Here is a 20,423-nt window from a genome sequence, read left to right as displayed (position 1 = left end):
AGTTGCAGCAGAGGCGGGGGCTCAATTAATGCTGTTTTGAACCTGGAAATCGGGCAGAATCCTATTAATCGGACGCCGCAGGGTTTCTAGCATCAAACATTCCACATGTTTTTATATATCGACATCTATGAGGCAGATTTGGAACTCCAAACTCGAATTGAGTATGCCCTTGTGCACCACTTCAGTTGGGCTTCTATAGAAGTTGAAAAAGAAGTAGAGGCTGAGAAAATAACACGTTTGCCTTTTGCATGTAAAATGTTGTCGACAACACTTTGGTAGCAACAAATCATCTACCTAAATACAGTTCAGTTTCTGCATTGCCTCATTCTTGATAAGACAACTATGAAACACGACCCCTACAGCACTTCACCAACCTATCTCATAATACTACATTTTGGAATCATCTTCAACCTTTTTTCTGCAATTTCACTTCATAGTATTTGTAAAAATTTAAAAAAATATTTCATTCAACTTGCACTCATAATTTAATATTCGAATTTGCCTTGCCCCCAAAATTTTGCTATTTACACAGCCCTACCAAATAGCTTACAACAGTATATCAAAAATAAAAGTAGCAAGAAGCACTTTACTCAACAAAGCAAATGTAAATGAAACATTTCTTTGCATTTAGAAATATATATCAGAAAAGGCAGATATAAACAATTAGACATATACATTTCTACATAACGAATTTGCCGATTCATTTTCACAGCATATGTCAGCAATAATCTACGATGGAACACGCTCTGCGTGTCCCGTTTGACAGTAGACCACACCGCAAAATATAACCATGCTGGCATGCCAGCACTTGAGTCACAGGCTACAGCCGGGATTCCCATATTATTTCTCTATAGTATCTTAGTCCATTCATGGCATTCATACACGACCGAATCAATTACAAATAAGCAGCACAACCTCTGACTCAAGGAGCAACAATTCTAGCCATTCGAACAAATACAGGGAGAGCATGCTTCTCAACACCCTATACTCTCAAAGTTACGGAAGTTAATACATGGTACCCATGCTACAAAGGTGATACTAGAGCAGATTTTGACACATTCACTCTAATCCGCCAAAACAGATGTATTTTATCTGTGTGAACTCGTCGAGTCCATAGCGCGACCCTTCACGGCCGAGTCCGGACTCCTTGACCCCTCCAAACGCTGCCTCGGCGCATGATATTATGCCTTCGTTCACGCCAACCATGCCCACTTCGAGTGCTTTGGCGACGCGCCAGCCCTGTGCGATGTTCTCTGTGTAGAAGTAGCCTGAGAGAAAAAAAAAAACACATTGTTCCAGCTTTACCTTTTACGTGCAGTGCAGGCCCGTTTAGTGATCACCTATTTCTTCGGTATGACTGCACAACAAAAAAGACACGGAAACCTCAGAAGAGATTAAACACACTCAGCGCTATGCCTGACACTCAACAACACTCGTAGCTGTGACGGTGAATGTGAAACACTTTTTTTTTGCCTTCTAACATCACATAGCATGTGATCTTATTTTATGAGCTGGCAGCTGACGAATGGTCGCTCCCATACTACCTAAAGGCATCAAGCCTGCCAGGGCGAGACCGTTGCTAAGAATGAACGAATGAAGGGGAACATAAAGGTTCACTTAAAAGCCAAGAAAAGTATAAGGGGTATTAATTGTAGTCACAGATATACCCAATAAAGAGGACAGTGAGGTGACCGCCGTAGCTCAGTTTGTAGAGCATCAAACACGTTATTTGAAGTTTGCAAGTTCAATCCCTGCCCGGGAGAAGTTGGCTTTTTGCTAACTATAGTAACTTTTACAGATTTGTGCTGTAATTGCTACAATTATTATCCCTCACACTTTCTTTGACTAGAGTGTCGCATGAAATTCATAGGTGGATACATCTGTTAGAAGACTATACCACACCATCTGCCAAAACTATCATGCATGTCATATATGACACACATGACGCGACACGAAACTGTAGTGAAATTCGACATGTGCAACTTGCGTGCATCACCTGACACACGTGACCCGCACTAGCATGCGTGTCGCAAGGTGAGAATACGGATTGCAATTGCAGGACACACGCAGGGTAGCTCCCCGGTGGCAATCTCAAGTTTCTCGTGATAGACTTCAGTGAACGAGAAATTTCATTGAGCCAGTGTCACCAAAATAGAAGAAACGCATTCCGAAATCAATTATGTCACACACGGAGATTTGGCCATGGAATTTACAAATGAAATGTTGACAAACTTTTTTCCTCTATTAATAAAGTTACGATAGTGAAATTAACAATATTACAGTTCTCATAGTACACAACCCAATCTATTGTTTAACATCAGTGTCCCTTTGCACAAACTAATAAATTTATTCATGTGCAGTGTTCACTCTTGCGTGTTATGGGCCTTATTTTGTCTAAGAAGCTAAGCACCACTCTCTCAAGATTTCTCTTAAATTGCAGTATTAATAAACAAGTAAACAACTGCAGAAAGAAGCAAGACGAAGTGATATTCTGCAGCCAAATACTGTGGAGCATGTCACTGGGCGCATAATGCAGATGGCAATGCCACTTTAAGCTGTGGTTTCGGAGTCTCCATTACCTGCCAGTCCTACTCTGGTAGAGTTTGCAAGCTCCACGGCCTCCTCCTCCGTCTTGAACCTAATTGGTTAAAAAAATAAACAAGAGAAAAAATCAAGCAGGGTTATGCACTCATGGAACTTTACATTGCAGCCGACACCCTATTTTACCCAACGCAATCGAAGGAAACTTCTTAACCATCACAAGCAAATTTCAATGGCCTGATGATAAGCAGCTGGGCACGACGTATTCTCAAGCTCGATTCTATGAAGTAAATTTAGCATGGTTTGCAGCATAGCGCTATCTTGTACAGGTGTAGTGTAGCATTGTATTAAACTGCTCGTAGCATAGCATTATAATCACAGAATATATTGTAGAATAGTGCTGCTTGAAACGAAAACACCGGAACAAATGACAAGTTAATAAAAGCGCTTATCGCGTCCTTGTTTTTCAATGCATTATGCTGCAAGCCATTCAATGATGACAAATTAGTAAGCCCGCGATCGTATTGTATCCTCAACTAAGTTCAATGGCCCTGGGTCGACACTTGTAGAACTAGACTTGCAAAGCCACCGCTACATTCTATGCCAGGCTAAAGCTTGTATGCAATTTTAATGTCAATAAATTATTTATATTACAAAGCAATTCACATCGCATGACTCGATGTCGATAAAATGTCATGCATTTTAAACCTCAGTATAAGGAAGGGAGCTTATTCAAGATTTCCTTATGATCAAGCTTCAGTGCTGTCCCAGATTGAGGAAATAAATTGAAAGTTCTGCAGGGGCCTGTGCTCATATGCAGTTCTCACAAACACAATCTGTTGGACTTTTATTTCTGATAGATTGATCCTTCATTATTATTATTCCTTAATATTCCTCATTATTATGCCTTAGTATTCAAACATTGTTCCAGCACTTACTCTGCAAAAGGCAAGCCCTTGGCAACTATACTTTGTTCAAGAGCTTGAATTTTGATTTAATGATGCTTAGGTTTAACCAAGTAAATTGACGAACCTTGGCCACGATAATCTTCTTACATTGGCATGTCCAAGAAACTCACGTAAACAAATTTGGAGCCTCTTGCTGCGCCATCCTTTATTGCTAGTTCAAGACATCAGCCCGGCCTCGGCCATTATAAAAATCAAATACGAAAAGTCAGCACACAAACTGTAAGAAACTCGAAACAGCATTCTCACTTCAACACTGACGCCACAGGACCAAATGTCTCCTCTTCGCAGACAAGCATGTTCCTGTTAACGTTGGTGACAAGTGTGGGTTCGAAGAAGTTCCCTCCAAGTGCGTGTCGCTTGCCTCCGACGACCACTTTGCCCCCTTTTTTGATGGCATCTGCCACATGATGCTCGACCTGCGAATTTCGAAGAGGAATGCTTGAGCATTACTCCCTGAGAATGCAGGAATTCGTTTGTAGATACCTTCAGTGAGAGGGCATATCCCAGACAAGAGCATCTTAAAGGGGCCCTGAAACCTTTTTTTCAAGTAACCACGGAATGAATTAACTGGAAAAGCTTATTGCCTCACGAATTCAACGCCGCAAAAATTTCAAGAATCCGTACAGTGCGAGTGGAGTTACAAAGGTTTGTCCCATTATGCAATTGCATTCTCTCTTCTCTCGTCCCAACAAAAGCGCTGGAAGCTAAGCAGAGAAAGATGGCAGGGCCAGCCACAGAAAAACGTCACACGCGCCGCGTGGCCTTGAGCACTTTTTTCTTTCGAATGTGCCCCTTTTTCGGTGTGATCGCGCGCGTAGCGGCCTCCTGCAGCGATCTTTGTAACAAAGCAAGCGCGCCATGTTCAAATCAGCCAATGGCTGATAGATGGGTAATTCACGTGTGATTTTTGGGCACATTCCGCCATTTGTCGAGAGAAGGGAAAGCAATTTTTAGCTGACTTCGATATTTCATTGTGATTTCCAGGCCGCGTGCTGTGCTATAATATTTGGCCCGCGTGTTGTCGGGAGCCTCTACTACCGATCGGCAGCGTTTTCTGACCATGCTCAAAAAGCGTTGCAGAGCTCTTTTAAAGGAGTGCTGGCGCAAAATTATGAAGGAGAGAAAACATCTGGGATAAAATTGTGTGGATACATAGTGACACGTGTTTATAAGAAAAAGAACGATGATAGGAATGTTTTGTAGATTCCAGCTAGTGGGTCAGGTGGTTTTTCGGGACGACAGCGAAGCAGGCATCTTGCTGTACAGCTGATCCTGAATACGCTCTTTTCGCTGCCGTAAGCTGCTGTCATCTTTTGTTCGCGTTGCACTGCGACACTGGTGGAGGTGCTGGGTAGTATGAAGGCGGAGCGGGTGGGGAGCTTCGAAGGGCGGCGGCGTACGTCATGGGACGTTGTTCGGGGGCAGGATCAGCTGTCGAGAATGCTTGGCGTATTTCGTCACGGACGACTTGAGCGACAGATACCATGGGTGTATCCACTACCGGAGACCGCAGCCTTGGCAATTCTTCACGAACAATCTCTCTAATCATGTCACGTAAGGAGCTATGACTGTCAATTGTCACAGCGGCGGCCTGAATTTGGGGGCTGCTGCACAAGCGGTCATATTGTCGGCAGCGTTGGTGAAGGGCCCGCTAGATAGCCGACGCTTCTTTGATGAAGTTCTCTACAGTGCTTGGCGGGTTGCGCAGAAGTCCGGCGAACAGCTGCTCTTTCACGCCACGCATGAGGTAGCGCAACTTCCTATCTTCAGTCATCTGCGGGTCAGCCCTCCGAAATAAACGTGTCATGTCTTCGGCGAACATGGCGACCGTTTCATTGGGTTTTTGGACTCTTAGCTCTAGTAGTTGGTGGGCGCGGTCACGTCTGTCATTGGCAAAAGTTTCAACCATCTTCTGGTGAAAGTCGGTCCATGTGGACAGGTTGCCTTCTCTGTTCTCGTACCAAGTACGAGCGCTGTCATCGAGATAGAAGTAGGCCCGGCCGAGCTTTTCCTGAGCAGACCAGTGGTTGATCTTCGCAACACGGTCATAGTGGTCTAACCAGTCTTCTACATCTTCGTGTGCGCCACCACCAAAGCGTTTCGGCTCCAGCGATTGAAAAAACGTTACCTGGGATGGAGCGGGAGGACTGGTGCCGAGAAGTACAGGCTGGGGGCTGGTGTTAGCCATTTCTAGATGTTTGGTAGAGGTTTTCTGCGAGGGGTTGCAGTCTGGAGGAATACCTCGTAGCCGACGACTGAATCGATGGACAAGGGTTGCAGTAGGCACGTCCGGGCTGGATGAACGGCTCCCACTAGGAGTGTGAAGCATCGGGCAGCGTCGCGGCCCAGCACCTCCACCAGTGTCGCAGTGCAACGCGAACAAAAGATGACAGCAGCTTACGGCAGCGAAAAGAGTGTATTCAGGATCAGCTGTACAGCAAGATGCCTGCTTTGTTGTCGTCCCGAAAAACCACCTGACCCACTAGCTGGAATCTACAAAACATTCCTATCATCATTCTTTTTCTTATAAACACGTGTCACTAAACACGTGGACTGCTTTTCATCGACATCACGGGTCGGTCGAACGCCGCTAACAAAGCATCGAATAATTACCCACGACGCAGCAAGGCCTATACACCAGAATCCTTATCGTGTGGCTCCAAAGGAACGGGAAGTGATACAGCAACAAGTCGCTAAAATGCTTGAAGATGATGTGATTCAGCCGTCACAGAGCCCATGGGCATCGCCTGTAGTATTAGTTAATAAAAAGGACGGTACCCTACGTTTTTGCGTGGATTACAGGAAGCTGAATCAAGTGACTAAGAAAGATGTGTATCCGCTTCCACGTATTGATGACTCCCTCGATAGGCTTCGAAACGCTCGCTACTTTTCTTCAATGGACTTCAGAAGTGGATATTGGCAGATCGAGGTAGACCCAAGAGATCGGGAAAAAACCGCTTTTGTGACGCCGGATGGTTTATATGAATTTAAAGTTCTACCCTTCGGTCTGTGCTCAGCGCGCGCTACTTTTCAAAGGCTCATGGACACTGTACTTTCAGGGTTAAAATGGAAGACCTGTTTAGTTTATCTAGACGACGTCATAGTGTTTTCCCCAACTTTTGACGAGCATCTCAAGAGGCTAGAAGTGGTTTTACGAGCCATACGCTCCGCAGGCCTCACATTGAAACCAGAGAAATGCCACTTTTGTTTTGAAGAACTGCTGTTTCTTGGTCATGTCGTCAGCTGTACCGGCGTTCGGCCTGATCCCGAAAAACTTGCGGCCGTGGCACAGTTCCCAGTACCGTCCGATAAGACAGCTGTCAGGCGCTTTCTGGGCCTATGCGCCTACTATCGCCGGTTCATCGCCGACTTCGCACGGATTGCGTCGCCGTTAACTCGCCTCACTAGAGACGACGCCACCTTTGAGTGGAATCACGAACAGCAAACAGCGTTTAATGACCTCCGCCAACGTCTTCAAACACCTCCAGTGCTTGCTCACTTCGACGAACAAGCGCCAACAATGCTTCACACTGACGCAAGCAATGTAGGCCTCGGAGCTGTGCTTGTGCAGTGGCAAGAAGACACGGAATGAGTGATCGCCTACGCAAACAGGACGCTAACACGCGCTGAGGCCAATTATTCAACAACTGAGAAAGAATGCCTCGCCGTGGTCTGGGCAGTTATGAAATTTCGCCCGTATTTGTATGGCCGCCCTTTCAAAGTTATAAGTGACCATCATTCCCTCTGTTGGTTGACTAATTTAAGAGATCCAACCGGCCGATTAGCACGGTGGAGTCTGAAGTTACAAGAGTTTGATATGACGGTCATACACAAGTCTGGGAAGCGCCATACGGACACCGACTGCCTGTCTCGATCACCAGTACAGTCAGCTTCTCTTTCTGACGACGACGATATGGCCTTCCTTGGTGTTCTCGACGCGTCCACGATTGCCCAACAACAACGAAGTGACCCTGAATTGCTTGATTTGATTAATTACGTGGACGGACGTTCTTCGAGGGCACCTAGAGTTTTTGCAAGGACATTATCGTCGTTTTGCTTACGCAATGGCGTCCTCTACAAAAGAAACTTTTCATCCATCGGAGCTCCCTATTTGCTCGTTATTCCTGTACCCCTTCGAACTGAAGTGCTCCAAGCATGTCACAATGAGCCGACGTCTGGCCATTTAGGCTACACTCGCACATTGGCAAGAGTACAGCAGGGATACTACTGGCCACAACTTGCAACAGCCGTCAAGCACCACATTCAGACTTGCATCGATTGCCAGCAACGCAAGTCACCTCTAAAGAGACCCGCCGGTCAGCTGCAACCAGATCAGGTTCCACGTACACCATTTGAACAGATAGGAATGGATATTTTGGGACCCCTTCCTACTTCTACTGCAGGGAATCGGTGGGTTATAGTCGCAACAGACTACCTAACCAAGTATGCCGAAACAAAAGCTATCCAAAAGAGCACCGCAGTGGAAGTGGCGAGATTCTTCATAGAAAATATTGCGCTACGCCACGGTGCCCCGACTATCGTGATCACAGACCGCAGAACAGCATTTACGGCAGCTCTTTTAGACCACGTCCTGATGCTTAGTGGAACGACTCACCGTAAGACCACTGCGTACCACCCGCAAACAAATGAACTAACAGAGCGCCTCAACAAGACGATTGAAGACATGCTGTCGATGTACGTGGATGTCCAACATAAGAATTGGGACGAAATTTTGCCCTATATCACGTTCGCATACAATACGGCTAAACAAGAGACGACTCGCATGACTCTATTCAGCTTGGTTCACAAACGGAAGGTACGGACTATGCTGGATGCGATGTTGCCACATGAATGGGACGCTACTGACACAGGCGCTGACGTGTTCACTGAACGCGCGGAAGAAGCTAGGCAGCTCGCCCGCTTACGGATCCACCAGCGACAAGACTACGACGCAGTCCGCTACAATGCTCGCCATAGAATTGTAACGTACAAAATCGGTGACAGAGTGTGGGTTTGGACACCCGTACGAAAACGTGGACTGTCCAAGAAGCTGCGAAGGCGATATTTCGGGCCATATCGAGTATCGCACCAGCTAAGTGACGTCACCTACGAGGTTGTCTCCGACAGTCCCCAATGCCCGAGGCGTCGCCAGCACCAGCCTGAACTTGTTTATGTAGTGCGTATGAAGCCATATGTGAGTGACTGACTGCACATTAAAAAAAAATACTGTGCGTCTGAATCAGCATCGGGGCGATGCTCTTATAAGGAGGGGCAAGTTACACGTGTTTATAAGAAAAAGAACGATGATAGGAATGTTTAAAAGATTCCAGCTAGTGGGTCAGGTGGTTTTTCGGGACGACAACGAAGCAGGCATCTTGCTGTACAGCTGATCCTGAATACGCTCTTTTCGCTGCCGTAAGCTGCTGTCATCTTTTGTTCGCGTTGCACTGCGACAATATGCACTATATACTAAATATGAACAACCAATATGGACTAGACTGTATTTAAAATCAATTTTAAAATGCGTACCATGCGACAGCACATGAAACGCCCAACCTCCCCACATTGCCATCTAGTTGTTTTTATTGTACACAACCGGCAACCACCTGCATGACGAGCTTACGTTGGCTGCCATGCTCCTTCCGAGTGCTCTCTCATGGCAGACTTTTTGAATTGAAAGAGAGAGTACCTTCTTTATGGACTTACATGGGAGTACGAGGGCTGACGCCCTTGCCTCGGCAGTGCGTTCTCGTACAGTCACGCACATTTACAGTGTCCCAGAATCGATAACAGTGGCACTCAGGGAGTCTTCCTTGAAAGGAGTTGGCAATGCAGAGCTCATGTTTTATGTACTCCAGCTATGTCAACGTGAAAACCACTCTGGTCCAGTCTCTCGTGGTGTTCTCTTAACTGGGCACTATAGAACCGTCCCCAAAAAAGTAACTATCACACTATCGAGAAAACGAGTTTTTCAGCTGTGATAAGTTGGTTGTTACCTACTTACTGAAACAGAAGAAACAAAATGTAAGATATTCATGTCAATACGTATTTTACATACTCATTTTGGTGCTGTGTTTATAAAAAAAACAACAGATTTCTATAACTTTTCTTGTTTGAGAATTGCAGAAGCTGAAGTACAATAATCTGCACTTCAAACACTGCAACTACACAGCTGAGACAGACTACTGAACTGATGCTTCGTTACTCCTACATTAATATGCTTATCCCGAATCGCCACATACACATAGAATCAATCCCACTTTTACTACGACCGTAGCAAGAGCGGAAAGTGAAGTTTGTCCTGTGTGTTCATTAAATGCCTGCCCACTTCACTGCGTCGACATCAACTGCCATCGTTGATGGCACACAATGATGGTTCTTGTCATAAACAGGCCACACAATACTCATAGCCTTGAGCATTGACACAATTGGAATATGTCTATCATAGCCACAATGTATCTATTTGGGCAACCTTGAGCCTGAACAACGAGAGGACAAATTGACCACGAAAGTTTGCTGCCAGCATAGTTAGCAAAATATACATTGAATAGTATAGGGCAGGTCTATAGCTAAACATTCAGCTTAATTCAAATAGCGGTTGTTACGACTCGAAAACTTGGACAAGTATAGCAACAAATTATTTATACAATTCTCCTTTTGTGGCATAAAACTTGATTCTATTACATCAAATGATGCAATTTTCTTAGTTTTCAAAGCTATCTTAGGATGAATCTCAAAGCTTCTAAAGGTGAATATTTTTTTTTTTTTAGTAAGAGTGCAAACTCTCACTTTTTCAACTGCCTTGGAGTTGATGAGCGGGCCAAGGGTAGTGTCTAGATTGAATCCATCGCCAATCTTTATCTTTTGTTGGATGGCCTCCGTAAGGGCAGCAACAAATTTGTCGTGGACGCCCTCTTGGACCAAGATCCTGTTGGCACTCACGCACGTCTGAAAAAACACAATTTAGGAGGTTAGCGCAAGCCCAACAACAAGTGCACAGAAATGGGTGAATAAGCTTGAGTTCATATGCACAAGTGAATGTGCCACGTCCATGCCAATAATGAAGCCTCGAACATGGAAATTTATAGTGCTACAGAAAGCATGGTCAGACATGTAGTTTGAATGGGTGACTTGCCGCAAATAGTCTTCTTAGCTCGACATGCACACACACACACACACACTAAAGAAAAGCAAACTACTAGCAGAATAACTAAAGCCCGAACAGAGTAACTCGCATATACATTTTGAAAACCTCACACTTGCGATAGATGGCAGTTTAACTTGATTAGCTGAGTGGTAATTGACTCTCAAGAACATTGTCCTAGTGTTGTCCTTAGACAAATTTTTTTTATATATATAATGAATACATCGTTTTGACGGGGCACAGCCCAGATAAGCTTTCCATATTATTATTTATAAAAACAGACATTGAATGTGCAGCGACTCTCAGGCATGCAATAAGCCTCATTTCCCTTGTACATATCCATATTGTACATTTTCCTTGTATAAACATCCTTGTAAAATAATTAAGCAATGTCCAAAAACTTAACGTAATAAATTGTCAGCAAGTATATTTACAAATATAATTATTTTGAGTTACCACTTGCATATCAGTATCACGTAATGAAACCTAGTTATTACTATATAAGACTCCCAATAAAGGGAAAATGAAATAACTTCCTTGAATTTTTCCACAACGTTCATCTCCCACAACACAGAATTCCTTTTAAACGCAAAATTATTCCCTAGTCACTTCAGGTTCACTTTATTAAAGATAATTAATTTAACTTCATGTACTGTGTGCATTCTCAGAGGTTACACTTTAGATTTCTGATAAAGTTCATCGGCAGAATTTTTTCGTACACATACCACTGCATAAAGAGGTACTCAGGTTGACAACATAAAACAATAGAAATGTGCTATGCTCTGCTTTTCACTGTTTGTAGTGTAGTGCCTGGCGTGCCACATTTCTTTTTGCCGTGAGGTCGATAGAAAATAAAAATGAAAATTACAATAGAAAACAAGTGTACCACCGCTCTCGCGAGCTTGTTTTCTACTGGGGTCCTGTTTAACACTTTCACCCCTCTATTTACAAATGCACCTCGACTCAAACTTCATTCTTCACTTGACATGACAAAGTTGAGCACTGCACCGCTGTTCCACTGAATATGACGCTGCGCTTCTCAAGAATTGCTGCAGACTATCGCTGATATGCAGTGACTTTCTCTTCCAAGAGACAGCGTTTCCATTGACTTTCTCAAGTCAAGGTAAAGCGTTGAGTGAAGGGGCGTTCTAGAATACAAGGATTAGTGACTAGTGGCTATTTTGCCTACGCGTTACATGCCCCGCCCATGTCCTTTTCTTCCTGATTTGGACTAAGATGTCCTTAACACTCGTTTGTTCCCTGACCCACTTGGCTTTTTTCATGTCCCTTAAGGTTACACCTATCATTTTCTTTTCCATGGCTCCCTGAGTCATCCTCAGTTGAACCCTCTTTGCAAACCTCGAGCTGTTCAGCACTATGAAATTTGAATTTTGAGCCCTGTGAAATGGTGGAACCCTGGCTGACCTGTCCAGTGTTTCTGAACTTGCAAGCCAGGGCTCCGTTGACGGCCTTCTCCAGGTTGGCTGTGTCGAAAACGATGAAGGGGGCATTCCCGCCGAGTTCCAGTGACACTTTTTTCACGCTGTCGGCACACTGAGCAAGTAGAAGCTGTGGTAAAAAGAAAAAAAATTAGTCACTCCGTAAAAAAAAACATGCTCCGCTATTTCCATTGAACCCCCCAAAAATATATATATTTCTTTGCTCCGGATATGCACAGTTACTAGGCCTTGAGAATACATGCTACATACGTCATTATTGTGGCATCGATAGCACGCAGCTTTACAAAAGTGATTATATTCAGGAATGTACATATGTGGACTAAAACGTGGAATTAAAAAAAAAGGGGGGGGGGGAAGCTAACTAAGAAAGGAAATGGAGGTATATCAGCTATTGTAGTCGAAGTGAAGAGGAAGAAATAGAGTCTGTTAGCACATACTTCAAAGTATATTGTAGATAAATAGTCTATTTGAGTAACAGAACGTGTGCTGAGGGAAAGAAAGAAAATTCAGCGATAGTTGACAATTAGTTGATGTGGTTCAATTTAAAGACAGTGGTACTAATTACAGATTGCTGGGATGGGCCTCAGTCCTAGCAGAGGACGTAATTAAGACAATAACGACAATCATCACAGAAACTCAATAGATCAGTTAATCACAACAGATGATGTTGACATGAAAAACCACTCGGGACCACTGCGCGCCTCGTTAACAACAGTCTGCATCACCTTGCCGACGGCAGATGACCCGGTGAAGGAGAGAGCGTGGATCTGGTGGTGCTCGCACAGGGCCCGGCCGACTGCTGGGGTGGTCTTCGCCGAGCTGGGCAGCACGTTGACCGTGCCCGGCGGGAAGCCGGCTTCGTGTGCCAGCTGCGCCAGGGCCAACGCCGAGAGTGGGGTCTCCGGTGCAGGCTTGATGATGCACGTGCACCCTGCCGCCAGAGCGGCGCCAATCTTGCGGGTGATCATGGCGTTGGGGAAGTTCCACTGCAGCGAGCGTTCTTAAATTGCTTTGCATTGTTGGCATCGTAGAAGGCACGTTTTCTCATGCGAGGAATGGGGTTGAGGGCGAAACATCAATGGTGCAGCTGACCGTTGTGGGAGAGGTAAATTGCTAAAACAGCTCAAATCGCTGTTACCTTTAAAACAGGGATCTCACGTGCAGCACAGCTAGCGGGCTGTAGATAAGAGCTGAGACAACAGTTGAGCTACCATGTCTCGTATATGGGTCATTTCCGAAGGGGAATTGTGAGAACTGTGAGGATTTGTGAGAGCAGCGTCGTAGCAAACATGTGTTATAAAAGAAATGGAATATACACATCAAACTATAATCACATACATAGTAAAAACCTTAGCAAGCTTTTGCATCCTCTCATGGTATGCGTATACATGCACATGCATCTGTATTTTCTTACTGCTATGCTGATTGCACAATCCTTCCACTAGCCTTAACAGTTAACAACACTGTAATCACAATAGTAATTATTCATATTCCTACAACAGTAGTTTACACATCTTGATTCTCTAGTATTTGAGAGTAATTTAGCAGTGCTCATAGGTTAGCCGCTAATCAAACCTAATCATGAGCTGTCTTTTTTTTTTTTTTTTACAAGAAAAGATCATAAATAGAAAAGCAAAATACCAAGAAAAGTCTGACCACAGGAATTAAGTACACAGGGGAGTGCGAACATTGAAATATTCAAAATACGAGTAAGGAAATGTAAGGCAATAAACTGCCCTGAAGATTGAATATGTGTACATCCTCGAAAATCCGCCAAACAAGAAGAATGGATAACTTTCATTACGCTTAAAAAAATAATGTATTAGCATATGAATATAATTAACATATTGGTAACGTTTTACTTTAAATATAAGAATGTGTAAGATTGGTTATTTGTTCAAGTATTCAAAACTCTCAAATATTTTCTCCTGTAACCGAACATTCAGCTGACGCCAGATATTCTACAATGATCACTTGAGAATATGCATTTTTCAAACTGAATGCGCTTAGAGTGAAGAAAATATGTTATTTTTATTTGAAATTTCGAATATTCGCGGACCTCTAGAAATAAGCAAAGTGAGACATACTGGAGTGATGATGCCCGTGACGCCCACAGGCTGCTTCATGAAAACCATCTCCCTTCCTTTGACGGGAGCGGGAACGTAATCGCCGTACATCCGTCGAGCCTCTGCAGCAAACCACTCGAGGAATGAGGCCCCGTACACAACTTCAGATCGGGATTCTACCATTGGCTTGCCCTAAAGAAGGCAGGGGAGACGGGAAAGAATTGGCGTTGCTATTTCATCACATGTTGTAAGCCGCTGTAGTCTCCTGCTTAGTGACACATCAAGAGTGGGAATATCAATGATATTCATGAGAAGGAGCAGTGGAAAGATATTTTCCACTCTTCGTTTTTATTTGTCCTTTCGTCTGCATAACATGAGTGTTTTAATCCTTGTAACTTTGTACACATTCCACTTGTCTAAATCTCTATTCAAGGGTTGCCACCTCAACTTTGTATATTTTGATAAAATATATTGAATTTAAGTCGTATTTACTTGAGTTCACAGCCCATGCTAAGTGTCGAGAGAAGCTGCCTCCTGAAACTTTAGCTTGACCCCCCCCACCCCCAACTTCCTGGATCTAGGCTACTTCCCTCAGAGGCACCCCCGCCCTTATCAAAGGTCAATTTATCTAAGCTGCACCCCTAATCTTAAATTTTACATATTCAGTTCCTTCAGTCACTTATAATTTACTGATGGAAACAGCTGAAGTCTACACCTGGGCTTATGAAAAAATACCTTAAAACAGGGCAAAGCCTGGCTCCAAATGTAAAAAAAAATGTTGCATTCTATGAACGCACTTAAATGCTAGCATAGAAGCGTTTTTACATTCCATTTACATCAATACATAACTGCTTCAGTAAAGGGTCCCTGCAACACCTTTTAAGTAGCCATAGAATGAATTCACGAAATAACCACTGCAACAAAAAGTTTTAGAATCCGTCCAGTACTAGCAGAGTCTTAAAGATTTGTCCCATGCTGCAACTGCATTCTCTCTTCTCTTGTCCCAACGAAAGCACTGGAAGCTAAGCAGGGAGGGATGGCACAGGGAAAGAAAATAGATCGCGCGTGCTTCGTGACCTCGATCACCTTTTCTTTTTTTCCTTTGATACACGGCTTTTCAGTGCGATCGCGTGCCCATGCATGGGCAAGCTACGGCGGCGCGGCTGCCCCTGTAACAACCGAGCCTGCAATGCCCTAGTCAGCCAATGGCTGATACAACGGCTGTGATGGGTGATTTTTGAGCCTGTTTCGCCATTTGTTGAGAGAAGAGAGAACAATTTTTCGCTGACTTTGGGAATTTATTGTGAATCCAGGCTGCGTCCTGTGCTATAAAATTTGGCTTGCGTGTTCTCGGGAGCCTCGAGTACCGATCGGCAGAGTTTTCTGACCACGCTCAAAAAGTGTTGTAGGGCCCCTTTCAGTAAGAAATTGAACACCCAACCTATTTTTCGTTGACAGAGTACGCCATAGCTTCTAGCAAACTGAAATGATTGAGCAGGAGAGAAGCCCCCAAAACTGAAAATTCAAGACATGCGTCGTACGTTTTCAGCAGTCATGAGCTTGGCGAGGTCCTCGGCGTGCTTGTTTTGTAGCTCATAAAACTTGAGCAGCATTGCCGACCGCTCCTGTAAAAAATTCAAGAATGAAGCAATATTATTAAGGTTGTTACCGTGAAATTTTAGATTGAAAGGTGCACCAGGCAAAAAGTCAAGGCCTATGTCTTTGAGCATGGTTCAAGAGGGAAGGCTGACACAACCTGGGAAGCAATGAATTCACAAGTGACTTCAATGGCGACAGCACGCAAAGATATTCAAGAATCAGCGGCAATGCACAATAGAGAAAGACCTCAGCACCGACATCAAACTTATTAGACCAAGTAAAAATAACAGAGAGAAAGTCTAGTCAAACCTCAAGCAGCATTTGCATTATAGTAGATAAAAACTTCAGGCATATCAGACTATTTTAGCAACACTGCTGACTTATTTCTGCTCCGATTTCACACATAGGTAGCGAGCATTTCTTAGCGCGATCAGTTAAATTTCACATTTACAAGCATTTGACCTGTTTCATTTACAACAATGCGAACTTTATTGCAGTTTGTGACAACGCCTTTCGAGGGTTTATTTTGCTGCAATGAAATGGTGGCACCGTCTGCCAGCGCCACTGTGAAATAGTTTTGATATAATGAAATGTGCGGTGCTACGCTCAAGGATGCAGTTTTGATTCCCAGCCACAACAGGCATATTAGAAAGGGGGCAAAATGAATAAACACCTATGCACATTCATTTTGGTGCGTGTTGAAAATCTGCACATGGTCAAAATTAATTTAGAGTCCCCCGCTATGGTAGGCCTTGGAATCATACTCATATTGTGGCATAGCTAATTAAAAACCCGCAATCTCATTTTCTTTTTATCCGAGTGAAAAACAGCGCTACCATGCTGTTGCAGCAAAACTGAAAGTTTTTAGTGGTGCTTCCATGGGCTACAAAGTAGTAAGCACAAGGTGAAGTGGAGACGCATGAGCAAAAAACAGAGACTATAGAGTACAGCATATCTCCTGCCAGTTATGCGAATTTGCCCCTTGTGCTCCGCGTGCTACAGTGTTAACTAAGACGCGATAGACAGCCGATAAATCAATCTTCAAGAGCGTGTAATGCACAGGCTCAATCTAACTGAAAAGTTAATGCAAACTAAACTAGCAAATTGGGCTAGTTGGAACATACTCATCACAATCAGTGCACAAAAACACGAGAACATGCATGACTTAGTTTTTTTTTTTGTTCCAAATAAGTGCAAACAAAAATCAAACTGGGCATGCATTATGGGCCTAATATTGATTTGTTTTATTTTATGCAAAGCTAAAAAAGGCAACGAATTGCAGAATAATTAGATATTTAATTACATGTTAGTTAACAGTATTTACTCAAACTCACAAAAAACAACACATTACTTCATTTTCTTTCTTGAAATGTAATATTGAGCGCCTTGGTATCCTTATTCACCTGAAACAGCCTTCCTATTAACAATAAGCAGTCTTCATTGCTACCTCTTTTTCAGGAATCATTATTCACATTTCTTCTTGATAACATGAAACTCTGATATCTATGATACCATCTTCACTTGTTCTCATTTTCTGTACTGTCCTTGTTTCTACATTTGCTTATCTTTTTCTTTCATAGATCGACCATTACTTGTTTAGCCAGCAATCAGTTTTTTATGTTTGCAAACCGTTAAAAGCCAGTGTTCTTGATGAACTTATAACTGGTTTCTTTTTTTTCAAGTATTTTCAGTTTGTACTAAGACATTTTCTTTGTATAAATTCTTCCTCGTTGTTGACATTTTTGCATTCTAATGGTACATATTACACATATTTTCTGACAAGAAGTTCCCTTTCAGCCAAATGCTCTGGGACCTCCTTTTGTATTTTTGTATACTTAAGTAAGCTTGTATGTTTCATATAAAAGTAAAAGAACTGATACTGGTGCTTTATGGGGTAGCATTTCGAGGATGTGACAATCATACAAAAGCGAATGACATTTATCCTGGAGCAGTAAGCAAAAGGGGTTTTATTTATCATGGCTCTTGCAATAAAACCTAGAAGAGGTGTAGCAAGTTTATTACTGTGCAATAGGCAAGCATTTTTAGTTTTTAGGGATTGCGGTTTGGGCCCTACTCGGTGTTTTATACTAGAGGAGCAATGAGTGGGACAATATGAACGATATCCGACAGCTATAGGTGATGACAAAAACTACCAGTTAGATATATCACAAAAATCTCTTCGACGAGCTTGATCTCATTGTCCCTCACATATGTCTTCCACCCCATATGCTGTACTTCCACACTCTTCAAAAAACGAATAATCCCTGAACACGGGGTGCTGCTGGAGCCAACGTTTCAAGAAGTGGCCTTATCTTCTTCGAGGCAGCAAACACTTGTTTTAGCATGTGTGTAGCCTTGAAGATGACAAGAGTGCTTATAGTTAGCTCCTGTGACACCCATTTTCATCTCGTCGTGCTTCTATTTTCCCTTGAACTTCTGCCTTTTTAGATTAACAATCTTCAAGCATTTTGATGGTGCATTATGTGGCATGGCATATTTGAAAGCTTGTAGAATATACATACACTCTAACCTCAAAATAACAAACCCAAATAAAATGAAATATTGGTTGCAACAAAGTGAACAAAGAATAGTTTTGCAACACACACAGTGTTAAAAATTATCTTTGTAACGAATTTCCAGATATAACGAACTTAATTTCGTGTAAGATGCAACTTTGTTATAATGAGGTTTCAGTAGTACATATTTTAAAACCCTGTCTGCAATACAATCTTTCGGGGCAGGCAGTGTATACTCAGTAGTGTAACAACAATTTAATCATGGTAACTTAGCCAGAATATGTCAGCACGCATGAGAGATATATTAACAGAAATTTTCCGACTATACAAATATGCATGCTGTGGTAGTGCACCTTTGCCGTTGTCTCCTTGAATGTCTTGAAGGCGACGATGGCAGCCTGGACTGCATCCTCGACATCCTCCGAGGAGCAGTCAGTGACGTCGCAAATCACTTCCCCATTCGCAGGGTTGAACACCTGAAAAAAAAAATTATCACCGATTGAGAGTGAAAACCTCAGGTGGTATATTCATATGCACATAGAAGTAAGGCCGCATGTGTATATAAATGTATCACAGAATTAAATTTCCGTTAATTAGCTGTCTTGTGAACTCATACGTGCAGCTTAACCGACCTTTAATGTAGTGTAATACATGTCACATAGCGCGTCCTTCCCGGAGTATAAAATGTTGTTGGGGCGCCGCGGTGGTCTAGTGGCTAAGGTACTCGGCTGCTGACCCGCAGGTAGCGGGATCGAATCCCGACTTCGGCGGCTGCATTTCCGATGGAGGCGGAAATGTTGTAGGCCCGTGTGCTCAGATTTGGGTGCGCGTTAAAGAACCCCAGGTGGCAGGGGCGGCGCCAGGATGTTTTTACTGGGGGGGCAACCACGAAAAGTGAGTTCCTCCGGGGGGGCAAGCTAGCTCTGCTCCTACTAGGTTTTCAATATATGCTTCCGGGCACTTGGGTGGGCATAGGGGGGGCAGGCGAGAATTTTGGGGGGGCTCCAGCCCATTCTTGCCCCCCCCTGGCGCCGCCCCTGCCAGGTGGTCGAAATTTCCGGAGCCCTCCACTACGACGTCTCTCATAATCATGTGGTGGTTTTGGGACGTTAAACCCCACGGATCAATCAATCAATAAGATTGCACGGCGGGATTGTTGGTCATCCAAAGTTAGCGCTGTGTTTGTGTTATGTGTCCTCTGCTCTGTCCCGTCCTGGAGGCTCTATTCATCGGATACTTAAAATGCTGTCCTTGAACGAAAACATCGGGTATCTCTACAAGCACGAGTGTTCACGAACAGCACTCGCGCATATACTCACCGGGAATGTGGCACCGCTTTTGGCCTGCCTCCAGCTACCATTGATGAAGGCTTTTTCGTGGGCCAGAGCATAGTTATGCTGTAGCCGCACCGCCAAGGTCCCGCTCGCACGTGACACCATGGCGGGCACCTGGAAACGTAAACAAGAGCTGAAACGTCACCGTGCGAGGCAGGGAAACTTCGTTACAGGAACCACAATCCGCTATCGCATTCGAGTTTCATCACGGCGCGATGCGACCGCACTGCGGTACCCGAAACTGACGAGATCCACCAGAAAAAAATGTTTTCTCGTTTAGTTCGTTGCCCTTCGCGGACCTGCGGACAGACATCGCAGCACGATAAGCCGTCGGTGATAAAGAAAACCCGCGTAAAACGTAGCAGGGTCGCGCAAAAGCGTCTGCTACGACCGCGGACAGTTTCGCCGACAGTTTACCCAGATAGCGAAGATCGCGTACCAGAAACGAGGTGCTTCGAATAAGCGGAAGCATCTTTGCTCTCTCTGTGACCCGTACGCGCCCTGTTCGGGGTACCTAATCGAGACTAAACGACAGATAATAAAAACTTATTCCCGAGGTCTCGCCGCTCCGCGAAAGCCATGGCGCCAAACAAGACGTGGCCGAGACCACCAAGCCGCTTAGTCGTATTACTCCATAGTAAAATTGTGGTTTAACTTTTTATTAAAAACCTAAAACCGTAAATTTATACATGACTTCAAACGTTTTTTGTGGAGCATATTTGTACTTGTTTATTATAAAAAGTGATGTACTCTTTTAATTTCGCTTAGTTTCGGTTTGCAGCCGGCAAGGGAGTG

The 20,423-nt window shown here is 43.8% G+C and overlaps 1 protein-coding gene across 2 annotated transcripts; it reads right to left on the bottom strand.

Moving 5' to 3' along the window:
* Window positions 1–766: 766 nt before the first annotated feature.
* On the bottom strand, window positions 767–20,226 carry Ssadh (succinic semialdehyde dehydrogenase). 2 transcript variants are annotated; one of them, XM_037425377.2, is made up of 11 exons: window positions 20,068–20,226; window positions 19,614–19,742; window positions 18,648–18,770; window positions 15,721–15,804; window positions 14,201–14,371; window positions 12,839–13,099; window positions 12,079–12,222; window positions 10,299–10,457; window positions 3,756–3,925; window positions 2,580–2,638; window positions 767–1,268 (listed from the first exon to the last, which is right to left on the bottom strand). In XM_037425377.2, the coding sequence occupies exons 1-11, from the start codon at window positions 20,098–20,100 to the stop codon at window positions 1,060–1,062; spliced, it is 1,542 nt and encodes a 513-aa protein (XP_037281274.2). In that variant the 5' UTR covers window positions 20,101–20,226; the 3' UTR covers window positions 767–1,059. The 2 variants fall into 2 exon arrangements, with proteins under 2 accessions (XP_037281274.2, XP_075751719.1); XM_075895604.1 differs by lacking the exon at window positions 20,068–20,226 and adding an exon at window positions 19,864–19,956.
* Between the last annotated feature and the right edge of the window lie 197 nt (window positions 20,227–20,423).

The sequence above is a fragment of the Rhipicephalus microplus genome, chromosome 5 (genome assembly GCF_043290135.1).
Source record: "Rhipicephalus microplus isolate Deutch F79 chromosome 5, USDA_Rmic, whole genome shotgun sequence".
NCBI classification, from domain to species: domain Eukaryota; kingdom Metazoa; phylum Arthropoda; class Arachnida; order Ixodida; family Ixodidae; genus Rhipicephalus; species Rhipicephalus microplus.
Note: the sequence above shows the minus strand (reverse complement) of the source record. Positions and strands in the feature narration are given on the sequence as shown.